This window comes from Echinops telfairi, unplaced genomic scaffold (genome assembly GCF_000313985.2).
Source record: "Echinops telfairi isolate 266 unplaced genomic scaffold, ASM31398v2 ScPeMD7_7458;HRSCAF=8496, whole genome shotgun sequence".
NCBI classification, from domain to species: Eukaryota; Metazoa; Chordata; class Mammalia; order Afrosoricida; family Tenrecidae; genus Echinops; species Echinops telfairi.
The window spans coordinates 15397308-15422533 of record NW_022111358.1 but is presented as its reverse complement, the minus strand read 5'-3'; the positions used below and the strand labels follow the sequence as shown (position 1 = coordinate 15422533).

Here is a 25226-nt window from a genome sequence, read left to right as displayed (position 1 = left end):
CGTCGTTGGCCAGTGAATTCTGATACCCTAATCTCAGTATACCGGTTTTGCTGTAAAGTGAATGGGTATTTCCTTCTGGGCATGAACTGATTGGTTACTCTCCACAGGCTAAGGATCCCTTTGCTAGCCTCTCTCCAAATACTGGTGTGAAGAAAACCACACCCCAAAGATCTGGAAGTGCTCTGGATCTGAATATGCTTCAAATAATGGCCGTGGGTCCATTTTCTCAATATTCTGGTGACAGAAGCCTGGCCTGGTGTGGGCCCAGTCTCCAGCTCCCTTCTGCACCGAGCACCCTCCCCTTCCAGCCGCATCTCTCCACACACTGTTCTTTCACCCGCGTCTTTGCTTGTTGTTCCCGCCAGTGAGGGCTTGCTCTTCTTTGCTCCAATAACTAATCCTTCAAGGCTTCTATCAAGTGTCAGTCTGAGTGGATGCGCTAAGCCAGGAAAGAGATCAAAGTCCCGAAGTCCTTCAGGGTTCTCCCAGTTAATTATTAGCAAGGGAAGAAACAACAGGAATAAATAGAGAAGAGAGTGGAGGTGATCAGAAACGAGAGAGAGCGAGAGCGAGAGCGAGAGAGATCGTCCTTGAAGAGGAGCACAGGGCCTCTAGGAGTGACAACTAAAGCAGTGTTCAAAAGCAGAAAGCACCTGCACTGCACGGAGGACCAGGAGACCTGCCTTCTGGGTCCCTGGCGGGAGACCTTGTGGAATACTCCTGGCTTGAAAGAGTTGGAACTGACCTTTCTTTTGAAAGTCCCTTGGAACTCAGGACTTCTACAAAGTTTACAGCATGAAGCTACTGATTGTGAAAGAGGAAAAACAATAATGAGTTTAATGAGGAGAATGATCAGAACTTTGGGCTTTTCCCAGTGAGAACTTGTCGTCCAACCTCAATTAGGTCAAGCCTCGCCTTCAGCACACAACACATTGATAGTTGCCACGGCTTGCTGCCCCGCTCAGCGAGGCCTAGAGGCAGGGCTGCAGACACAGGACTCAGAGCCCACGCGAGGTGAGTGTTGCGTCCAGTGACTGCTGTTCGGGAGTAAGGAGGAGGCCGCCTCCAATTAACAGGGGATTCAAGTACTTGGTGTAAGACTAGTGTATTACAACATTCCAGTAAATTTCGAGCAACATGTGACCAGTCATGACATTAACTGTAAACCAAAGATTTAACCAGTGGTCTCCCTCCTTTCTCATTCACACAGGAGATGCTGAGCATAAGCCATACATCTGTGGGGATGCAGATTCTGCCTCAACGGTGTTGGATGGGACTGAAGACTACCTCATTCTGGCCTGCGATGGCTTCTACGACACCGTGAACCCTGACGAGGCAGTCAAAGTTGTGTCCGACCACTTGAAGGAGAACAACGGAGACAGCAGCATGGTGGCCCATAAATTAGTGGCATCCGCTCGTGATGCTGGGTCAAGTGATAACATCACTGTCATTGTGGTGTTCCTGAGGGACATAAACAAAGCTGTAAATGTTAGTGAGGAGTCAGATTGGACAGAGAACTCCTTTCAAGGAGGGCAAGAAGATGGTGGGGATGATAAGGAGAATCATGGAGAGTGCAAACGCCCTTGGCCTCAGCACCAGTGCTCAGCCCCTGCCGATCTAGGCTATGACGGGCGCGTGGGTTCATTCACTGATAGAACTAGCCTGAGCCCTGGGTCCCAAGTCAACGTGCTGGAAGACCCGGGCTACCTAGATCTCACCCAGATAGAAACAAGCAAATCTCATGGTGCCCAGTTCTTGCCACCAGTTGAGATGCTTGGTCCTGGCGCACCAAAGAAAGCCAATCTTGTTAATGAGCTAATGATGGAGGAAATGTCAGTCCAATCATCACTGCCTCAATGGAGTGGCGCTGGAGAGCTTCCCACTTCGTTTAACGTGGGCGCCACAGGGCAGCAGACATGCAGAATGGAGAGCTCGTCTCCTGCTGTCTGTTCTAGGTCGGAAAACGAACAGTTCAAATCCCTGGGAAAGAGAGTTTCTAGATTGTCTCGCTTACGGCACCATTACTCAAAGCAGCGGCACGGATTCAGGTTGAATGCCAAGTTCTCTTCCTGCCTCTCGGCTCGGGAGCTTTCCCACAGAACGGGCACTAGCCTGTGCTCACTTATCCGAAGTGGGAGGAGAAATAGGATGTTGAGAAGCTTTCTGCCATGGAGGCACAATAGTTGGAAAGGATCCGGTGAGAACCTGATGAAGCTCAGAAAGAGTAATGAGACCCCATCCTCAGCTCATCCCTGGAACTATAAAATATAACTTCTTTTCCGTTCAAGTAGGGTAGCTAGCTCTCCCCCCGAGAAACACCATTATCAGAGTAGAAACAAGACAGGCATTCCCGAACCATGCGTGTGCTTCATCACGAATCCACGAAGGCTCAATCCCACATGTAAATAGGTCTCGAAAAGCTCAAAAGTACAGTGTTTCGATCGAAAAGCAAGTGTTGGCGATTTCACTACTGAAATTCCACAACAGGCCCCTGTGATGTGTTTCCACCCCCACATCCGACGCTTCCCCCCTTCACGTCACTAGTGGAAGCTTGAGGCAGCTTCTGTCAGGATATAGTGCTGAAATCCCAGCAATTGAATTCTGGTCTGATGTGCCTAACTTAGATATGGAAAACAATGCAGAATTAAACCTCGTCAGGAAATTACCCCCACCCCCCAATCCCAGGGAAAGTAAGGAGCCCCCTTCTCCCCACCCCCTTTTTGAGTAGGCCAAAAAGCCATACGGTTTTAACTGCTGACAGTGAAATGTCGAAAAGGAGTGACAGCGGCCAGGATCTCAGACTTGGGGCACAATACAGAGTCAGAGTCTGAATGACTTTTCCTGCCAGTATCATAGAAGATGAATGATGAAGTATTTTTAATTAAAACAAAGTTTTCCTAGGCCTATAGTTATTTGGAAGCTTCATAACCTATTTTGGTGCTTTGGGCAGAATTTTTATTATTTGTCATTGTAGGAGATTGCTGTCACCTGGCTTGAATCTATGATGCTAACGTGATTTTCAGTGTACCTTCATCTCAGGAAAAAAACCAAAGTGGCTTACGGGAGATGATGTCAGGTACAAATGTGCTAGAATCAAATTGCCACTTATAAAGATAACCAAACCAAATAGTATTTTTAAGGTTTTTGCCTCACCCCTCTTTTTGGGTTTGCAGACAGCAAAGGCCTTTATGAGTCGGAAATAAAAAAACTGTTTTAGAGAATTTTAACTTCTCTAAAATTACTTCCCCAAAGGAGTGAAGCAAATAGGTTTCAGGAAGGCTGCCAATGCTGGTCCCAGGGAGGGACCTGGGGTCTGGCTACAGAGAGGCTGTGTCTTTGTATTTCAACATTTACTTAGACTTGATCCTTTTAAAATGGCCTGCTCTTTAGTTCCCTGTAATTTTAAGCCCAACGTGTATCTTCAACTACTTCAGACAGCAAACAAACTCACCTGTACAATGAAGCACCCTCTGACTCTGAGACCAGGAATGTCCCCGTGTGGCCCGTTCACTTCTCGCCTGGGCTAGCCACCCCAGTGGAGGAGCAGCCCTCTGTAATGATCGAAGTTGCTCAGGCTTTAAGATGCACTCAATGCTCCCACTGAAAAGGTGCCCACTGCTTAATCATGCTCTGACATAGCACTGCAACTACTTGATGTTCCCCGAGCCCATCTTGGAGAGCTCAAATGCCTGGGTGCGGGTGCCAGCATACCTGTAGGAGAGGAGCCCTGGTGGTGGAGCAGTTACCTGCTGGGCTGTTAACTGTAGGGCCTGAAGTTCAACACCACCAGCTGCTCCTTGGGAGAAAGATGGGGCTTTCTACTCCAATAAAGTGTTACAGTCTGTCGTATAGGGTCACTATGAGTCAGCATCAACTCAACTGCCGTGAGTGTGGTTTTGGATACCTACAGGAAGTAAATAAATTAAAAAATAAAAACAAAACCAAAAAACCAGCTTGATATTCACAATGATCAGATCAATCTACAGACTTTATTTTTAAAAATTTGGATGTAAAGTAGAGATCTTCAGTATTTTTTCTCTTGACTTTGAAGCCATTTCTTCTTTTCTCAAGTCTTGTGACATGGCTGAAAAAGCTTGAGTAAAGGTAACTCCCATTATAGAACTAGAATCTTCTCATCACTCTGCGGCTCTCCCTCCATCCCTGGACCTCACTCACATCCGTCTCTCTCTGCAGCCTACATCTTGTTAACACCCAGCAGGTGCAGGGCTAGTTTCAAGTCAAATTATCTACAAAACAAGAACACAGAGGCAATACAACATCGGTGCACGTTCTAGTCCAAAGCACTCGGCTACGTGAAAAGAAATGCCTTCTTTTTCTATAGCTGGTTATTGGTAATGTTTCTGATCAGAATCAACAAGGTGAAAGCAAAGTGAGGTAGAGTGATGGGTGTCTTCGAGGGGAAAAACTGGTTGGATGAACCTGGGATGGGCACAGACCACGTATCTAAGGGTGTGGCTTTTGTAGTTCCGACAACGTAAGCAGTATTGACTCCATTTCTCATACCATTAGCCCTCTAGAAAATAAAGCAACGTAGTTCCCGTGGTCGGGTTATAAACCAATATTGTAAAAAATAGCAACTATTCATTTGTTCACAACATACATATTTATAGAGTAGTTAGGTACCATTTGTAAGGTTAAGTCCTTTAAAATTCTTTAATACATATTCAAGTAGTGGTTTCTGGTCTGACACATGCTGCTCGGGTCTGTAAAGCAGAGAAGCAGCAGTGCTTTGTGAAATGCAGTGTTATATCTTCACGCCACTGGTGATAACAGGAATTAGTTCCCTTCAGTTCACTCCTGTGCCCTTATTTGCTGCTTGCTGACGTAAGCAATAAGTACCCCTCTAATGGTATCTACACATTTCTGTAATTTGTACTTAATGATGGTGTATCTGGTGACTGTAAAAATATTAGACAGATGTAAAAGTACCTATATAATATATATTAACTGTTAATGCTGAGGTACGGTCTTTGAACTACGTGTTTTGTACCTCTACCCATTGTGTAACTTAGTGATGGTGAAAGTTCTACACTCAATCCTTCAAGAGCTGCTGTGTTGGCCCTTTTTCAGTTTCACATGATCTGCATCCATGTTTGCCTGCTAAACAAATTTTGTTAGAATAGTTAATAGTCAAACCTACGTCAACAAGGATGTGCAGTACTGGTTAGGGAATCAGACTTCAAGCTACCAACGCAGTCATTCTGAACTCCTTGCGCATTCCCTGTGAGTTTCAAAGGGAGTCAGTCCCCGATTCCGAAATGTGTACTTTCGAGGGAGCCCTGAGTGAGGCAAACTTGCAGCACCAAATGCTGGACTGTTCATTCCCACTGAGGATCATGCTATGGACGATGGGCAAGAGACACACGAGTGTGCATATCTTTTCTTTACCTAGAAGTGCCATCTATTATCCTGGAATCAGTCGGACGAACGTGACTCTGGCACTTAATTCACTAAAGCGAGGAGGATCTTTGAAAGTCACACCTTTTTCAAGGATAATGTCACCACGTCAACGTCCCCGCTGAGTCCAGTTCCGACCACATTTATAGTGGTCTAGCATCCACACTGCATTTTCATGCCGACAGCACCCACAGCTGAGAGTGCACCCAGGGCGGGCACAGGAAGAGGAGGGGCTGGTTCCCTCAGCGAGAGCACCGCTGTGGTCCGCACGCCTTCCCATCACCTGGGGCCCACTGCTGCCTGAGGCTCCGTGGCAAAGTGCCCCCGGGGTCTTCCGTTTGTTCACTTGAAGAGCGTTGAGTAGCTAGGCCCTAATGGGATACTGCAGTTTTGCTCACACATAATTTGGGGCAATTTTTCTTCAAACCCTAAGTTAGTCACACAACTCATCCATCATCATTACCCTCCCCAGCAGCTTGTAAAACCCACTGATGCTAGGAAACAAAGTCCACTCTTTGGTTCTGACTCGAGAAAGGCTTAACGATCTCTTTTGAAAATAGTAAGATAATACTGCCAGCAGGATGCCTTGTCCAGACAAACAGGAATGATCCAGCCGGTCACTTCCTCTAAAGCGGGCCGGGAGCTCCACAGGGACACGGCAGTTTTCCCTAAGAAATCTCCCAACGTAGCATGGCGGTGTTCCCTCACCCACAGCTGAGGCACTGTTAATGCTGACCCTCGGTGCTCCTTGGCGAGAGGCAGGTTTTGTTCGCTTTGTTTTGACAGTTCTCTGCCACGAGTTTCCTATGGAGTGAAGCAACGAATTCATCAATTTACACACCCACTTTACAGCTCACTCTGAGTTAACGTTATTTTATTTATTCAAACTGTTCATTCAGATAAAGAGTATGTTGAAATTTTGCCAATATCTTAATAAAATCCAGCAACTTAAAACCACTAGTAACTTGTCTTTTTATTCAGAGAAAAGTCATTTATAGTTCTGACATCAGGGCAGAGTCCCTCAGAACAGAAAATAAGATCCCGAGGAGACAGTTTTCTTAAAACTTTTTAAGTAGGAGCGTTAAAAAGAAGGAAAGTTAAGTGCTGTTATCACTAATATTTTCCCCAGAAGATCTGGAGATAAACTTCATTTTATACATTTCCCCCCACAAGTTTAGTTAGGAGCAAGGAGCAGGGAACAGAAATCGGGGATGGGGGAGGAGTTTGTATTCCCAAACAGGAGAAAATGGAGCCTACCAAAGGCTCCTCACCTCAATCAACAGTGTGACTCTGGAAGCTCTGAATCCAACCACTCTGAGTCGTCCCCCCCCTTTCACTCAGCCTCCCCCCTAAAACAGGCCAGGACCCACACAGGGGAGCTGTGGTGGGAAGTCTAACGGGAAACAAAAAGATAAGAAACTAATACAACAGGACAACCACATCTAAGGAGAAAGTTGCAAGAAGCCAATGGAATTCAATCTGAAAACAAACCCACTGCACAGCCTGCATTCTCCTCCTCTCCCCAAGTCCTCCAGTGCTGATGCCAAGCCCCTATTCACCGGTGTTTCCCATGGACTCCAAGCCACAGAACTGAGGCACAAAGAGATGTTTTTTTTAAGTATGGTATATTTAAAGAGGCTTATGAAAGCAAAGGACTATTTTTAAGGAAGTGCTATTTAAATATTTAAAAAGCAAAACAAAAAACACCTGGGACACAGTATAATTTATTTAGTAAACAAGGACCATTTTTTTCTCTAGGCAGCAACACACAAGGTTAAATGAACGCTCAAGACAAAATTGTAAGAAAAACAGTCAAACCTTATCAAAACTAAACACTTGTAAAGCAAAGGATTTACCAACAGAGTGAAAAGACCCCACACACAATGGGGCCTAAATACTTGCAAATCTTACTTGATAGAGCATTAATATCTAGAATATGTAAAGAATTCTTAGAACTTAACAACTCAAACGAGTACAAAGCAAAACAAGAAAAAAACGGATAAAAAACCCTGAATTAAAAAAACAAACCTGAATAGACATTTTACCAAAGAAGATACACAAAAATGAGGATACGATGCTCATTAGGGTAAACACAAATCAAAAACCACAATGAAATAATGAGTAGGGCTCAAAGAGTTTGTGGGAAAAAGAACTGACAGAAAGAAATGGAATTTTCCCACAGACTTCTTGAAGTCCCTTGTCCTTTGTATTTCGATTAGGACCAAATAAGGAGTTGAACCCTGTGGTGAGGAGAAGTTGGAACCTTTCCCCTTGCTAACCAGAGAGAACGTAGAATGGGAGCAGCTAGCCGTTTCTCAAAAAGATTAAATGTATGGATGGTCCAGCACTCCCACACCTCGATCTGAAAGCACAAACTTCCACAGACACTTGTACACCCTTTTCCACTGCAGCGTAATTCACTATAGACCACCAAAATGTCCATCAACAGATAAGACGTGGTACATCCATCTGATGGAATAGTATGCTACCACAGAGAAATGATGTTTTGATACAGGCTACGATATGGCTGAGCCTGGAAAACACACACCAAAGAACAAGTATTACACGATTCCACTTTTAAGACATATGTAGAACTAGAAATGCTAGCGAGTTAAAAAGTTTAAGAGGAAGGTTGGAACGGGGAGGGAGGAAAAAATGAGCTGATACCAAGGGCTCAAGTTGAAAGCAAATGTTTTGAGAATGATGAGGGCAACAAATGTACCAAAGTGCTTGACACACAAGGGATGGATGTATGGTGATGAGTTGTATGAGGCCCCAATAAAATGATTGGAAAAAAAAAAGCTTAACCAATGGTGACCAGGGGATGAGCGGAGGGAGTCTGGGGAGTCACCACTGCTCGAGAGGTAGGTAACTAGGTTTGTTTGCTGTGATGAAAGGACGCTGGAAGGGGAGAGCAGCGACAGGAGCGCAACATGTCGAGTAGAATTAAGGCCACTGAATTGTACGTGTAAAACGGACCTAACAAATATTCTGTGGTACATGGCGCGCGCGCACACACACACACACACACACACACACACACACACACACACAGCCGAGGCTTAGGGCTGCAAGCTTATCAGCATGTCCTCATAATTTAATTCATTTCCAAAATTTTCTATCAGAGCACACAGTAGAGATCTACATATATTACTTCCAAATGCACAGAAAAATCTGCAAGCATTACCTAATGATTTCTTCCAATACTGCATGTAGATACTGAAGATCTATTTTTCTGTATTTTGAATACCCTTGCACACAAATTATTTCTGTTTTATAATCACTACCAAGGCACATTCCATCATAGTATATTATAATAACTGCTAGGATAAACCTCTATTTTTTACTAGGTGAAATTAGGAATTATTATGTTTTCTAAGTTCAATACAGTGATTTTGCCCAGTCATAAAATTTCTCCACTGAGTATCAAATTAAAATTGTTAATAAAAAAAAATCACTCACAGGTCAACAGTAAGAAAATAAACCCAATTTAAAAATTAAGCAAAAGACCTGAACATTTAGCTAAGATGATATTCACGTGACAAGTAAGCAGGTGGAAATGTTCAACACCTGCCCTTAGGGAAATGCAAATTAATACTGCGATACCACCACACACCTAATACAATGACTAAAATTAAATACACAAATAAAACCGATGGCAGTGCCAACTGCAATGAGGACACCAACATTACTGGCAGAAATGCTAAGGGCACGACCCCTTCCGCGAAAGGTTGGCAGCTTCTCATGATGTCTGCACATACAACGCTCCTGTAAAATTAAGCACGAGCCAGCATTACCACCCTGAGCTATATAATGTTCTACAGAATGAAACTTGGGGACATGTTAAAATAGTCAATTTATAAAGTTCTTAATACCCCACACTGGAAACGATTCCAAGAGCCTCAATGGGTAATGAGTAATTGGGGTACACTTACACAGAGGGATGGCCCTCTGCACTAAAGGTCAGATGAAGAACTGACTCGTACAAGACGGATGAATCTTCAACTGTGTCTTCAATGAATCTTCAACTACAGATTGTATGACCCATCTCCCTAACCCTCTGAAAAGGGGAGAACTGTAAGGATCGAGAACAGACGGATGGCGGCTGGAGGTTAAGGAATGGGGCGCTGGCACAAAGGAAGCTTGTGGGTGACAAGTGTTCGGTGGTACTATGGTGGCACATTCACGACTGTGCATCTGACAAAACCCACAGAACTGCATGCCCCCGGGTGCATTTTAATGTATGTAAATTGGGAAATCAAGCAGGCTGTGTGGGGGAGGCTGGAATGTAGCATGTAACAGATGAATCTCACTGTACTGTAGATGAATCACACAATCCTGCGGAAGGGAATGGGAACCAAGGAACTACTGTAACTCCTACCCCTAAGGACCTCAGGAACTTGGGAAAAGTGTCCCAACATGACATGGATATGCTAAAGGCAAAAACAAAACAAACACTGCATACAGCACTGCTGGGGGGGGGGGCGGGTAATAGGTTAACTACTCTGTTCATAATTTAGGATTGAACAGTAAGTAAATATATCACAGAGAATGAATCATGTCACCGTTAACACAAAGACTTAGCTGAGGACCGGGGGAGTTCCAGAGTCCAGTCCGAGGCACTGGATTGGTGGTGTGCACACAAGGATGCACACACTCCTCTCCGACACTAGCAGTGAGGGACTGGAAACAGTGACGCATCCGTAACACTGCTATTCAGCTGTCACCAGTCTGTTTCTCAACACCTTCCTACAAGCAGGAGACGTGGCTCAGTCCTCAGAGAAGTGGTAAATTCTGGGGAAACTACAGGACGAACGTGGAGCATTTTGTGGCACCAGAAAGAACAAAAAGACTTAACTAATAAAGCTGGGGGTACAGAGGGCACGGTGAACGCAGACAAGAGCCAACCTGAACAAGTTCCCAGTGGCCCAAACTGGAACAAGTTGAGTTATGAAATAAATTACAGCAGTACTGGATCATTACACATTCAAGAAAAAATGTCCACGGGCCCACAGGCACAAATAGCTGAATTTAAAAATATGCATATGGAGAAGGGTCCTCTTTTGAAGATCCAGAATTCTAATGGCTCCATGTAGAAGGCACGAGGACAGGAGAAAACGTCATTAGAACCAAGGAAGGAAAACTGTTAAGAGGCAAGTCAGCAGCTAAGTGAGGGAGATTATCTGTATCGGTTCCTAAATCCCGAGTAACTCCACAAGGAAGAACAGTAAATTTAGACCAGAAAATCTAGTGGTTAGCCCTGTAACCAAGTAGTAAAGGTTTGTTAGCACCACCAGGAATCAATATTGAAAACGATGCCCTGAAACCAACACGCTGAAAAAGGTGCATCCTCCCTGCAACATCCTTATGTCAGAAATTGTGGGCACCCATGGAGAGAAGCCTCTAAGAAAAGGCTGGTCCTCACCAACAATGCCCAGGTTAGGAAAGACTGAGGAACAATACAGATTGGAGAATACAAAGAAAACCTGACAAGCACATGTACGGTGGGAACCGGCCCTGGCACACAAAGACATCTGTGAAATAACTAGCAAAATCAGAACAAATTCTGTCGTTCAAGAGTACCAGTGGGCTTCCAAAAGCTTGTGGGAACAAAAGCCCCTTATCTTTTCCTTCCAGTTTCCACGAACTTCGTCAAGCCCCCTTGCATTTAGGTAAGCAAGGCTGATTTTAGTTTTGGTCACTGGTGTTACGCAAGATGTTAGCAAAAGGAGAAGCTGGGTGAAGGGTATATGGGAAATCTGTGATTTTGCAACTCTTTTGTAAATCTAAAATTATCTCAAAATAAAAAGTTCAAAAAAGAGGACAATCTTTAGGTTTTTAATTATTAAGTACCAGAACACTGGGTTTGGCTCAAGTGTGACGATCTGGAAAAAGTGCAAGACTAATTTTATTCGAGCCTGTGATGCTGGACCCTAAGCACACGTGCACGCTCCCTGAACCACAGGCTCCTCTGCCAAATGGGTTTACTGCATACAACTGACCCACCTTACCTGAGAATTCGATGACACAGGTAAGTAATGGTACAGTACGCTGAGCAGCATGGAAGAAAACATTGTTATTCTGTCTGTAGGCTTTCAGAGAAAACTCTAATAAAGAGAAACGCTTTAGGAACACACTGAAGCAAAAATACCACGTTCAAAGCAAGGTAATGGAAGAATGCCTAAAACAAACTATGTCCCTTTTCAGCAAAGGGGGCTATGAAAGGACAAACCAACAACAGTGCAGTCTCACACAGGGAACAGAAAGGCGAGTAGGACCGGGAGGGTAGAAGCAACTCATCAAAGACCCACTGTCGCGGAGTCAATTCCCACACACAGCTGTGGGGCAGGTGTTAACTGCATTGTGAACGCACTGTCGAAACATCTGCTCCTTAGTCACATTTCAAAACCCCATGGAACTGCTCTACTTTGTCTGATTGGGTCTGTTTGAGGATGTGGCTGCCCCCTACTAAGGACATTAAAAAAAAATTGTGGGTGATGTCGGCTGTTAGTGGGAGGGTGGGGAGAGACCTCCTGTGTGCCAGTTGCCACAGAGACTATGGGAGAAGGAGAAAACAGGCATCTTTTCCCGCACATCTAACCTCCTTGCTTCTGCCGGAACGCAGGAAGACGGGTGACTCACATGGATGCTCCTGGCATCACTGAGGCACTGGGTACAGACTTGGCTACTAAGACGGCCATCTGGAGGAGAAAGGCTGTTTTCTAAATACCACCCCAAACAGGAGGTCTTTCCTTTTGAAATCTAATGAGTGGGGTATAGATGTGACCTCTTACCATCAGTATACTTTAAAAATGAAATACAACGAAAACTGGTGCTCTTTTCAGTTTTTACAAAACTTTTCAAAAAAAAATTTTTTTAATTAAACATTTTTCATTCCTAGATAAAAATCATGCTTTCTCAAGCCTAAAATGTCTTTTCTCCCCAAAAGGTGAGGCTCCTAGTAAAATCAATTATAGAGCAGGAGTCAGCACACATTTCTCCTAAGGGGCCAGAGGGCAGTGCTTCTAAGCTGTGCAAGGCCAAGCAGTCTTTGTCACAGCGGCTCCCTTCCACCCCAGTGCAGGGAGTCCCTGATTCACCACAGGGCCTGTCCAGCACTCTTCGTTACTCTACGCTGAACACCTTTTAACATCAAAAAACAAACAAACAAACAAACAAAAAACCACTATAATTGCCTTTTATTATCAGTATCTCTTAAAATCTTTGCCTTTTTAAGTCCTACCTTAAATACAAGGGGGTTCCCCCGCTAAAAAAGAAAACTGGATTCCCCCCGCCAAAACTATGTATTTAAATTAATTTTATAAAACAACCATATCACCTTCATAGTACCCTCCTCCATTACACTTGATACATGTGTCAAATCTACGATTCCATTCTTGGAAACACTTTTCAAACTCATCTGCTTAGATGGCTGAAAGTACTTCCTCATTTTTTTCCTTCACCTCGTCTATGTCGTTAAATTGCTGTCCTTCACAGAAACAAAAAGAAATCCCATGGAGCAAGGTCAGGTGAGTAAAGTGCTTGGGGCAAGAGAGAGATGCTGTTTTTTGCCAAAAACTGGCATGAGATGGCTGCATAGTGAGGTGCATTGTCATGATGGCAAAACCAGTCCCATCAGCCACAATCTCAGGTCTTTTTTTGTCGCACACTGTTATGCAATCTATTCAGCACTTCTAAATAGAAAGCGTAATTGTCTGACCTGGTGGAACGAACTTCAAATGCACTATGAGTTGATATTTTCATCCTTTCAGTAAGTTAACGGATGCCCAGACCAAAGTCTGTCATCAATTGACATTTCACCTTTTTTGAAGTGAGGAAACTACTCATACACTTGAGTTTTTCCCATGGTGCTCTCCTTGTAAGCCGTGTTCAACATCACATCAGTTTCTGTGACTTTTTTCCAGAGCAGGAAACGAAAGTTCACAGCTGCACACTGTTCTCTTACACTGGCCATCACATGAGGGGAAAGCAACGGGATCAAAGGTTCTGGAGGGATTTAGGGGGAGTAGGCGGCAGGGCAAGGGAATGATAAGCAAAAAATGCCACATACATGGGGAACAACTAGGGAATAAAAATCAACAATGAGGAGGATATAGAGATCCTGGTGGTGTGGGAGCAACAGCAATCTAGCTGAGAGGAATCACTAAGAGACTGAAGAAGGGCGAGCATGGTGGTGGGCAGGAGGAAGGTAAAAGGAAACAGAGGAAAGATCTAGGAAGCAAAGCTATGGATAGCGGTATAAGTATGGGTGTGCGCTTATGTAATTTTATTCTCTGCTCAAACCCTCTCAATGCAAGGACACTTTGTTCTAACAACATGGCATTCTGTGATGCTAACCCTCCCTGCACAATTGCTGAAGACAAAATGGGTGCACACGCAAATGTAATGAAGAAAGCAAAAGATATAGCGTCTGTGGTCTTAAAAGTCTTGAAGTTAAACAAGTGGCCGTCTAGCAGAGAAGCAACAAAGCCTTGTGGAAGATGAACATCTTCCATCTAGCCTGGGTGATCATGAGGTGTTGACAGAATCAGGTAACAGGCACCGGAAGACCCAAACAAACAAAAAAATACCCGTATTGTTGAGAATGTGGTGGGTCAGAGCAGAGACCCCAAACTCATCTGCAGACAATGGGATGAAACACCCAGCACTATTCCGGGGTTTTTGGGTACCCCTAGAAGAACCCTCTTACCAGCAAACTACATGCTGCAACATTGTATCTAATGCATATTACTAATGGTAAAATACATAAAAAATGTATGCCAAGACTCCCAAACAGATGGCTGCCAAGTGCCATTTGCTATAACCCAATTGCTTGGTACTCGGTAAGTTGAAGACATCTCATGGTATAAAAGGAGCCATAGAAAATCAGTAAATAAACATGTTATAATAAAACTTTATTTTTAAAAACAGGTATTAGTAGGGATAGGCCTAAAGTTAGTAGTTTGCTTACTAATTTTGGAGAGATTGCTATAAGGCCTGGAAACAGACACTAGATTAACTGGATCCCAGAGACTCTCCTCAGTGCACTGTGCCCCTTAATACCTGCCGATGCTTCTTACCACTGGTACCCACAAAACAGGACTCCGGTGAGCCAGCAGACCAACCAACCAGAGAGGGCTCCTTTTGGCCTGCGAGCACTGCTTTTGAGAACTCTGTTCTTTAGCCCTGCAGCTTTTCAATTATGTGGGTCTGCTGTCTCCTTTAATCACAAAAAGGGAGAATTTCATATCACAAGGATGTTTATAATACCACTTTTTGTATAAGCTTGTAACCTCCTTTTAAAGACATTTCATTTTTCTTAATCATTTTATTAGGGGCTCATACAACTCTTATCGCAATCCATACGTACATCAATTGTGTAAAGCACATTTGTACATTCATTGTCATCATTCTCAAAACATTTGCTCTAATGTTAGGTCCTAATTTTTCCCCTCACACTTCGTTTTTTAATATGAAGTCAGAATATGCTACAAATAGGCTAAAATGTATGAGAATGCCAATTAAGTAAAAATAATTTTTCCTATAAAATGTTTACAAATGTATAAATATATAAAAGCTTTTTCATTTTCCAGTAACTGTAACAATCATAAATATTCTTCTGACTGTGAACTCAAATCATCAAAATCTCAATTCATCTAATGTGAGGGTGGCCTCTTGCTTTAATATACAAGCTGTTAAGAGCAATAGAAAGAGCACGAATACTCAAACCCAAACGACTCAAGTATCTGTCCACCATTCTAGGAAATCTGATAATGAAAAACATTAAAAAAACAAAAACAAGGTGGTACACCCTTCACAACAGGCAAGCACAAATCGAAATATGTAGGGATATACCTGACTAAAAGAACGAAAGATCCATGAGGAAAACTACACTATTATAAGAAACCAAGAGTGACCTCAACAAATGGAAGAATATCCCATGCTTGTGGATCGGAAGACTCAATATAGTAAAGATGTCAGTTCTGCCCAAGGCACTAATAAGTTTAATGCAATCCCAATACAATTACCCTCATCTTTCTTCAAAGAAATGGAAAAACTGATTACCAACTTCATATGGGGAGGGAAGAAGCCCAGAATTAGCAGAGAACTCCTTTAGCACATATTATACAGCCACAGTGGTCAAAACCATATGGTGTTGGTACAATGACAGATACTCAGACCAATGGAAAAGAACTGAAAACCCAGAAATAAAATCATCAGCATACAGGCAACTGATCTTTCATAAGGGCCCCCAAAATATCCAATGTGAAACAGATGCCCTCTTCAACAAGTAGTGCGAGAAAATTGGAAATCTACCTGCAGAAAAATGGAGCAAGACCCTTATCTCATTCCATGCACAAGAATAAACTCAAGGTGGATCATAGACCTCGAGGTAAAACCCCAAACTATTAGGGACATCAATGGGGGAATTTGGACAAACCTGAGAACTTTGGCACAGGGAAAACATAGGCTATCAGAAATAGGGAAGGACACAAATACAGATGAGTCACAAATTGACAAGTGGGATATGCTGAAGATAAAACACTTGCGTACATCAAAAGAATTCACTGAGAGTAATAAAAGAGCCTAAGGACTGGGAAAACATCTGTAGCAATGACACATCAGACAAAGGCCTTATTACTAAAATCTACAATACTCTGCTAGCTTCCAAAAAGGAAAAAAAAATTGCCCACTGAGGAGGTGTCCAAAGAACCTGAACAGAAGTTTCACAAGGGCAGAAGTCCAAATGGCCAATAAACATATGAGAAAATATTCCCGATCATTAGCCATAAGAGAAGTGCAAATTAAAACAGCAATGAGAATTTTGTGTAATGCATGATTAAGACTGTATTTTTTCTAGTCTTGCCCAAACATTTCTGATCAGTATGCGGATTTGATGAGTTTTTGTTTTACAAACTATGATCAGCAAATTTTTAAGATTATACCACATAGCAAACCTACAGCTGTTGAAAAACAATGTATATAAAATGCATATGATAAATAATAAACTGTGTACCTGTAAAAAGAACAAAACAAAAACCCAACAATGAGATACCACCTAACACCCTAACAAGGATAGCCCAATTCAAAAACTCAGAAAGCAACAAGTGTTGGAGGGGCTGTGGTGAGACAGGAACTCTCATCCACTGCTGGTGGACCTGTAGGTATGTACAGCAACTATGGAAATCGATCTGGCGATATCTAAAACAGATGGAAATTGAGCTAACATACGACCCAGCAATCCCCCTAACTGGGCATATACCCAGAAGAGGCAAGAAACAAACCACAGCCAGACATCTGTGCTCCAATGTTCATCATGGCACAGTTCACAATTGCAAGGAGGTAGAAACAACCCAAAGTCCATCAACAAACGGATTAAAAAGCTGTGGTACACACATACAATGGAGCACTACGCACCCCTAAAAAGCAGTGATGAACATATGAAGCACATCACTCGCTGCATGGGAAAAACTGGAGGAAATTATACAACAATTAAGCCAAGCACAAAAGGACAAGTACAACATGAGTCCGCTGAGGTTAAGCTTTAAAAAATTAAAAAAACAAAAAACAAAAGGGGCATAGGAAAAAACTACTGTATACAAACATTCCTGGGGTGAGGTCCACGTAGTACGGCAGGGGCCAAACCAAATCCAGGGATACTTATGGTAGCCAACTAAAAAGGAAGGGAAAAAAGACATGGGTAGTGGGGGAACAAGGCACTCACCCACCCAAGGGGAGGGTATTGTTTATATCTCCACGGGTAAAGAAGGACCAGACTTCAACCTGGTGCTCCAAGATGTAAATGCAACATACTGGGCATGAGGCAGGGAACCAGTGGAGAGGTCTGAAGGGCCAGTCCCAATCCCAACCACGTGGACAGCCTCCCTCCCTGCAGAAGAATTTACTTCAGAGGACAGTACTAAAGCTACAGCTCAGGAAAGGAACATGTCTGATCAGAAGACATGGGAGCAAATGAAGGAGGAGGGAGAGAGAGTGGAACACATCCTGGCCCACCAAGCCTTGAGGAAGATACCCACACTCAGAGCAGCCAACGCACAGAGATGGCTGTGACCACTAAGAGACATGATATCCCTCACTGACCCATAGCCCTACAGGGAACAACACTAGAGACACAATGCAGGAATTGGGCCTGATCTGACCCCACCACACAGAGGCAAAACACTAAGGCCGTGCAACAGAACAGCAAGGGGAGCAGAGCAAGGAAGTTCTGAAGGAGAACCAAAATTAGACTTTGGGGCCAGGGCGTGGCACCCCACCAGACTGGATCGGAAAACACTCCTAAAGGCCAACAAACAGACCTTGAACTATTTACAGGCTTTTCTTTTTTTGGTCATTGTTGTTTCGCTCTGTCTTGTTTTGTGTGCATATTATTATCTCTGCAGGTCTATCTAGATAAGATAGGCGGGATAAACAATCTGGAGGACAGAACAGGTGCTGGAATGAGGGGGGAGGGGACCTGCAAAGGCAGGTACCTACACCTTTACCCTGGATTATCTGTCATCACGTGCTGAGTAATTAATTTTCTGAAGAGTGTGACAGGTTACACAAGTTAGAAACACATAATCTGAATAGGTTATACCTATTAAACCAGCGGTTCTCAACCTGTGGGTCGCACGACCCTTTCACATGGGTTGTCCAATTCAGAACAGTAGCAAAATTACAGTTATGAAGTAGCAACGAAAATAATTTTATGGTTGGGGGTCACCACAACTTGAACTGTATGAAGGATCTCGGCATTAGGAAGGCTGAGAACCACTGCATTAAACAAATTGATGCAACAATTAATAATCCTCTAAAACAGAAAGTGAAAGAGCCAAATGGTTTTACTGGTGAATTTTACCAAACATTGCAAGAGGAAATAAATGACACCAATTTTAATTTCTTCCAGAAAACCAAAGCAGAGGCAACACTTCCTGTCTAACTCGTGCTATGGGGCCAACATCACTGAACTCCAAAACTAGACCAAGACCGAACTAGAAAGGAAGACTGCAGTTCAGCATCTTTTGTGAAAATGGATGCGACAACCTTCAACAAAATATCAGAAAATTAAGTCCAACAAGGGGTGAAAAAGCTCACACGAAACCAAATGTGCTTTATTGCAGATATGCTAGCTTAACATTTAAAAACCTATCCATGTTAATTTTATCATATCAAGCAGATAAAGAAATCATATGATCATAGCAATAGGCAAATAAAAACACCTGACAGAATCCAACAATATCTATTCATGACAAAACTGGCAGCAAGCTAGGGATATGGGAGAACATTCTCAACTTGGTAAAGAACATCTACAAAAATCTGGTAACTAGTATGTGTTAAAACTAAGCAAGCTAAGGATAGCCCATCTCAACATTCTTGGTTAAAAATCATACTGAAAGTCCTAGCTAATATAGTAAGAAAAAGAAATAAAATATCTATTGGGAAGGAAGGAATAAAACTATCATTGCTTACATTTACTATAATTTTCTATGTAAAAACTCTCAAAACAACAGAAATGTTAACTGACTGGGGCAACATTACAGGATACTGGTTAATATACAAGAATCGACTGCTTTCTTATGTGCTAAGAATGAACAATTGGAATCAAATTTAAAACACCTACCATTTATATTAGCACCAAAACAATTAAGTGTTTTGTTGTAAATCTAACAAAATATATACACGATCTACGAGGGCTATAGAAAGAACTGTAGAGGTACTTAGAAAAGCACTCACTTCTGCAGCACATACAGGTGAAGCAAGCCGCTTCGCAATAGTGAGAGATTCACACTAGATGCAATCACATTTGCATTTATGGAATCACATGATTATCTCCAAAGCAATGTTTTCAGTGGTTTATTTTCAACACATAAAGCTTAATATTCTTACATGTAGTTTTATATATAGGTTAAGAAAAAGTTGGATAAAAATATGTTCTCATTAAGATGTAATAAGTAATGAATATTCCTATTCCATCCGGCTAGACCAGAGCATGTACACTGGTACAGACAGAAGCTTTTGAAACATGGAATCCAAAACAGATAAACCACTGAAGAACAGTAATGGGAGTAGTGAGACCACGAGAGTAGGGGTAGGTGGGGGGAGAAAGGGGGAAACCGATCGCAATGATCGATGTATAACACTCCATCCCCCAGGGTGATGAAAAACAGAAACATGGGGCAAGGGAGACAGAGAATGGCTTAAGAATATGAAAATAATAATTCATAATTTATCAAGGGTTCATGAGGGTGGGGGAAGGAAGAAAAAGAGTTGATCCCAAGGGCTCAAGTTGAAAGAAAATGTTTTGAAAAGGATGATGGTAACATATGTACAAATGTGCTTGATACAATTGATGTACAGATTGTTATAAGAGCTGTAAGAGTCCCCAATACAATGATTAAAAAAAAAAGATAATTAGTAATGCAGAATGTGTTAAAGAACTTATCAGTGTCGTAGACCATTCTTAAAAACGCAGACACCCAGGCATCAAAGAACAAAATATCATATCATTGTGAATGAGGGGGAGCGCGAAGTGTGAACCCAAAGCCCATCTGTAGGTAACTGGACATCCCCTTACGGAAAGGTTGCAGGGAGGAGACCAGCCAGTCAGGGTGTAGTGTAGGATTGATGAAACACACAACTTTCCTCTACTTCCTAAATGCTTCCTCCCCACCCACTATCATGATCCCAATTCTACCTTACAAATCTGGCTAGACCAGAGGATGTACACTGGTGCATATAGGAACTGGAAACACCGGGAATCCAGGATGGATGATCCCTTCAGGAGCAGTGGTGAGAGTGGAGGGAGAGTGGGGTGGAAAGAGGGGAACCTATTACAAGGATCTACATATAACCTCCTCCCTGGGGGATGGACAACAGAAAAGTGGGTGAAGGGAGACATCGGACAGTGAAAGATATGACAAAATAATAATTTATAAATTATCAAAGGTTCATGAGGGATGAGGGTAGCAGGGAGGAAGAGGGGAAAATGAGGAGTTGATGCCAGGGGCTTAAGTGGAGAGGAAATGTTTTGAGAATGATGAGGGCAATGAATGTACAAATGTGCTTTACACAATTGATGTATGTATGGATTGCGCTAAGAGTTGTATGAACTCCCAATAAAATGATTAAGAAAAAAACACACAACCTATTTAATATCTAGACATGCCTACACGGTTAGTGAGTAAATGCTGAGTGAGTACCTTCTTAAGAAGGTAGCACTTAAACTCTTCCAATCATTTTAAATGTTGTTAGGTGTCGCTGAGTCAGTCCTACTCAGTGATCCCAAGTACAACAGATGAAACACTGCTTCGTCCAGGGCTGTCCTCAAAATCTGTCCTAAGTTTGTGACTACTGCTGCAACCACTGTGTCAATCCATCTCATGAGTTATCTTCTTTTACACTATCTTACCAAGCACAATGTCCTTTCTTTAGGAATTGGTCCCTCCTCGTAACATGTCCAAAATATGTGAGACAAAGTCTTGCCATGTTTACTACAGAGATTCAAAGGCTACTGTCTGACTTCCTCGTTCAGTTACTCACAGCTAAACAGCCTCTGTCACACACTGGCAATATGAAGAGAAAATATAGATTTCTAGTCCCACTTTCAATAAATTTCAGAGGCATAGTATTTTCCCAAGTTCCTTTTATTAACAAAAAGTGCAAACTCTTTTGAATAAGAAACCATAAATCACAGCATTTAGCAAGACAGCAGACATGGAAAAATGAATTGCCATTAACTAAAAATATAAGCATATAAGATGCCTCTCCCATATATGTATGTGTGAATATATTTCATGCTATTTCAACAGTCTCTTGGTCAACTTTCAGGGTAATTTCACAAACAATATAGCAGCTGCAATACAAGTGCAGGGACATAATGGGGAAGTTTGCCAATGGTTTTGGGCTTATTGTATTCAAGAAAACCTTACACAACAGTTTGACTTTCATGCAAGTCGCAGTAGAGCACATATGAATCTTTCAATGTATTTGACAATTAAACCAGTGTCTAATGGTATCGAGAAAAGCACATCTCAATACTGGTGGCACTAGAGTAGTTTTGTATGAGGCAGAAGAGATCAAATAGAGTTAAACGATCTTCCAAATGTTCACATGACTGCGGACACAACAAATCCACATTAACTTATTCATGTAACACTAAATTTGCAAAAGTCACATACTGGAGGCATGACGTGCCACTGAACAGCTGCCTGTGCTTGAAGAAGTGAGGAGAGAGAAATAAGTTAGCTTCATTTTGTCAACCTTGCTCTACAGAGGATTCAGTTCAGTGTTACTTCACTTATTCACACCAACTATCTACAAGGCAGATTCTAGTTTTTCTGTTCATGAAATTAGTAGGCACTAAACAAGCTACAAACTATTGATTAAAGCCCCACACATGAAGGTGGCCACTTAAATATGGCTGAGCGTCTAGCAGAGACAGAGGTGCACCGGTGCTGAGCAGCTTCCAGGAGGCATGCGCTGTCTCCGGTACATGTTCCGGCATGAACTGCCTTTCTGCTGTAGTAGACAAATTGCCTTTTGTAACAGTACTAGTCTACTAAATCAATTTCTAGGACTACACTGCTATTTCACTACATTACGAAGAACTCTTGCCACGCTGTTCATTTCTCCCCCTATGTTGTACTTTCTTAGACACTTTCTAATAGTTCCAGATTGAGTACTTTTGGTAGGGATGATGAAGACTGAGATTAAATCTGGTGATTTGATTGATGAAAGATCTGAGCACCGACTACAGCAGATTTTAGGGACAAGGCGGCTGGGGAGTCCTTTCTCCGGACTCAGCATTACCTTCCACCGTTTTCATCGCGACTGAAGCTGAGATCTTCGGGGCCTATTTGCTCGCCATCAGGGAAACTGGAACATGTGTCTACGGTAAAAAAGCCAAAGGTTAAAACCTACGGACATCAACCAAGTCGACCGACTCGCAGTGACTGGAGGGCAGTCCAGACCTGCTCTAGCACAGGAGGGACTGCTCCTCATGGCAACAGCCTGACACATGCTGCTCCCGCAGAGGGAGGATGGGCTCAAACCACGGGCCTTTTGCTTAGCAGCCAAGCACTTAACACTGTGCCAACACAGATCATCAAAGATAGTATTTGTTTGAAGAGTTCTTAAATAATGTAACATAGTGTATTTCGGTGATAAAGACGTGCCGGGTTATGGACAAAGCTCTATCCTCAGAGGATTTTTATCTGAGTCAGGTGAAAGTCAACATAAACGGAGAAGAAAGGAGAGAGCAAACGCGACAGAAACCCCCAATCAGAGGACGGGAGGCCCGGCCTCGCTCGGTGTGCCCCCGGGAAGGCCAGGGAGGAAAGCAGAAGGGAGAGTCAACCATGGTGGTGAACACTCTGAAGACACAGATTCTAGAAACATGAAACGGGCCAGAAAGTCAGCTAAGCCACACACACAAACGATCACAAAAACCCACCAGCACCGAGAAGAACATCTTTGAGAAGCTGAGGAAATTACTAAAGGTGCCTTAGTACTCCAAAACCATCAAATGACTGGCTCTGCATTGAGAGAGAAACTGGAGTACCAGAGAAATAAGTAAACCATAAAGTTGACAATTAGCATCAAACTGACAAGGCCAAGGGAATGCTCACACTGATCATTAAGGTCTCTGGGTAACTTTAAATGAACAATGCATTAATTATTTCTTGAATTTTTTAGTACATCTTCTCTTTACTTATCATAGTTAGGCTCCAAAGACCAGGTTATTATGCAAAAGTGGAGGAGGAGGATGTCAAAGCATGTAATTGCCAAATCTCATCATTACATAACTGCCAAACCACCAAATAGTGGCTCAGCCAGTTGACACCTAACCCTATCACATCCAGTGTTGCTCTTGCCTCCCCCATTGGCATGCCTTAACTGTCGGAGGTAAGTTGGCAATGTATTTTCACTATTGTCCTAACTGTGAGAAGTCGAATACTCAGATAGCCAATAAGTGAGAAATAGTTGTACCCATTTTAACATTTAATCTGCAATCTAGAAATCTTCATTTTATGATGTTATGGTACATCCAAGTGACAGAATATCAAACTGCCAAGAAAAAGAAAAAGGCAGAACACAAAACTTCATCTATTAGGTACAAAAATGCAAATGAAAACAAGACAAATATTAATGGTGCCATTTCTCTCAGTGGGCTTTCCCCTCCCCCAAGACTTTATTAGGGAGGAAAGAGAATAGAAATGAATAATCGTGTAATCTGCATGCATTTCTAATAAACCAGAGAAAGTTATCTTTGAAAAAACACTACTTTATAGATAGGTTTAAATTATCTTTTAAAAAGAAAAAGAAATTAAAAAGCCACCAAACATTTGAAAGCGCTTTGGTGTCTGTAGCCATTTCCCATCAAGAGTCAATCTTAACTACTGTAAGCATTGCAAGACACATGCGGTCTTGGTTTCATATTGTTGTAAAAATCATTCTTAGGTTACAGACTGGACAAAAATAAGATCCAGATCTCCTTGTTCTAAATGTCTAACTACGGCAAACAACATTTACCACTATTTTCCAATAACTTACCATACACCTTGCCAATAATAGGTAGTCTCACAAATGACAATAATCAAAAGGAAGAAAAAGTAATGGGAAAAGAAGAGGAGATGGTTTATTAATCTGTGTGGTGGGACACGTGTCTCACCTTCATCTGGAGGCTGTGCCATGAAAGAATCGTTAAACCCGCCCATGCAGCTGTGCTCTCCCTGCTCCTCATTCTCAGTGTCGCATTCAATATCACTGTCGCTGCTCATTCCTGGAGAAGAGAAAGGAAGAACAGGTTCTAGACAAGAACCCACTGGAAGTGAAAGGAGAGGAAAAAGGAAATCTCAGTATCTGCTCAATGACCAAGATTTACACCCAAGAGGAGGGGTGGCTACCCAAACCCAAATCTCTAGTTCATTACAGCAATGGCTGCCCATGCGGCCCGACATGTGTTCCTGTCAATGAAGTCTACGGAGACAGCGCTCTGGTCTGCACTGTCTGTGGCTACTTCAGCTAGGGCACAGGTGAGTGGCTGTGCGAGACCCTCGATGGCCCGAGTTGCTGTTGGTGGTGTTAGATGAATCGAGTCCATTACCGTGACCTCTGACAACTCACCTCAGTGAGGGGTTCTTCTCACTTTTGTTGACCACATTCTGAACTATCGACAAACTTCAAATAAAAGAATTGAAGTCATAATATGTATGTCCTCTGACCATAGGGAAACTAAGCTATACATCAATAATGCAAAGCCATCTAGGAAACCCTTACACATTTAAAAAAATTAAACAATAAATAATTCATAGGTCAAAGAGAAACTGACAAAAAAAAGTGAAAATATTATGCAATACAAATTAGGAGAATTTGAGGGATACAATTCTAACAATGATTCAAGAACATTTAAAGCATTAAAATGGTTATATTAGAAAAAGTCTCAAATCAATGACATAAGCTTTCACCTTAAGAAACTCGAAAAAGTAAATTAAACATAAAGCAATAAAAAGGAAACACTGATACACAGAAATCAATGAAATCAGCAGAAAAACAATGGTGGGGGTGGGGTGGAATCAATGAAACCAAGAACAATTCTTTGTAAACACCAATATGAAAAACCGAGACAGACCAAGAAAAGATAAAATGACCAGTGTCTGGATAGGAAGAAGGTACATCACGACATAGTCTACAGAAGAATATGAGGCGCTTCACGACCACAAAGTCAAGAAGACAGATAAAATGCATTTGATCTCCCTCTTTAAATCCCTTTTAAAACAGTTCTAGTTTAAAAAAGGGGGGGGGGG

General features: G+C 42.4%; 2 protein-coding genes across 5 annotated transcripts in view; one reads left to right on the top strand and one right to left on the bottom strand.

Moving 5' to 3' along the window:
• The window catches only part of PPM1E (protein phosphatase, Mg2+/Mn2+ dependent 1E), a 33701-nt gene extending 30480 nt beyond the window's left edge, over positions 1-3221 (top strand). The window contains exon 7 of the mRNA XM_004707017.2: positions 1211-3221. Within this exon, the coding sequence (XP_004707074.2) occupies positions 1211-2271 (1061 nt within the window). The 3' untranslated portion in view covers positions 2272-3221. The remainder of the gene's footprint in view (positions 1-1210) is intronic.
• A 749-nt stretch (positions 3222-3970) lies between these two features.
• The window catches only part of TRIM37 (tripartite motif containing 37), a 124495-nt gene continuing 103239 nt past the window's right edge, over positions 3971-25226 (bottom strand). For 3 of the 4 annotated variants that reach the window (XM_004707015.2, XM_045299757.1, XM_045299758.1), the window contains 3 exons: positions 24092-24202; positions 22231-22309; positions 3971-6222 (listed from right to left, as the gene is read on the bottom strand). In XM_004707015.2, coding sequence (XP_004707072.2) covers positions 6144-6222; positions 22231-22309; positions 24092-24202 — 269 coding nt within the window. In that variant the 3' untranslated portion in view covers positions 3971-6143. The remainder of the gene's footprint in view (positions 6223-22230; positions 22310-24091; positions 24203-25226) is intronic. The other variant, XM_045299755.1, reaches the window with a different exon arrangement.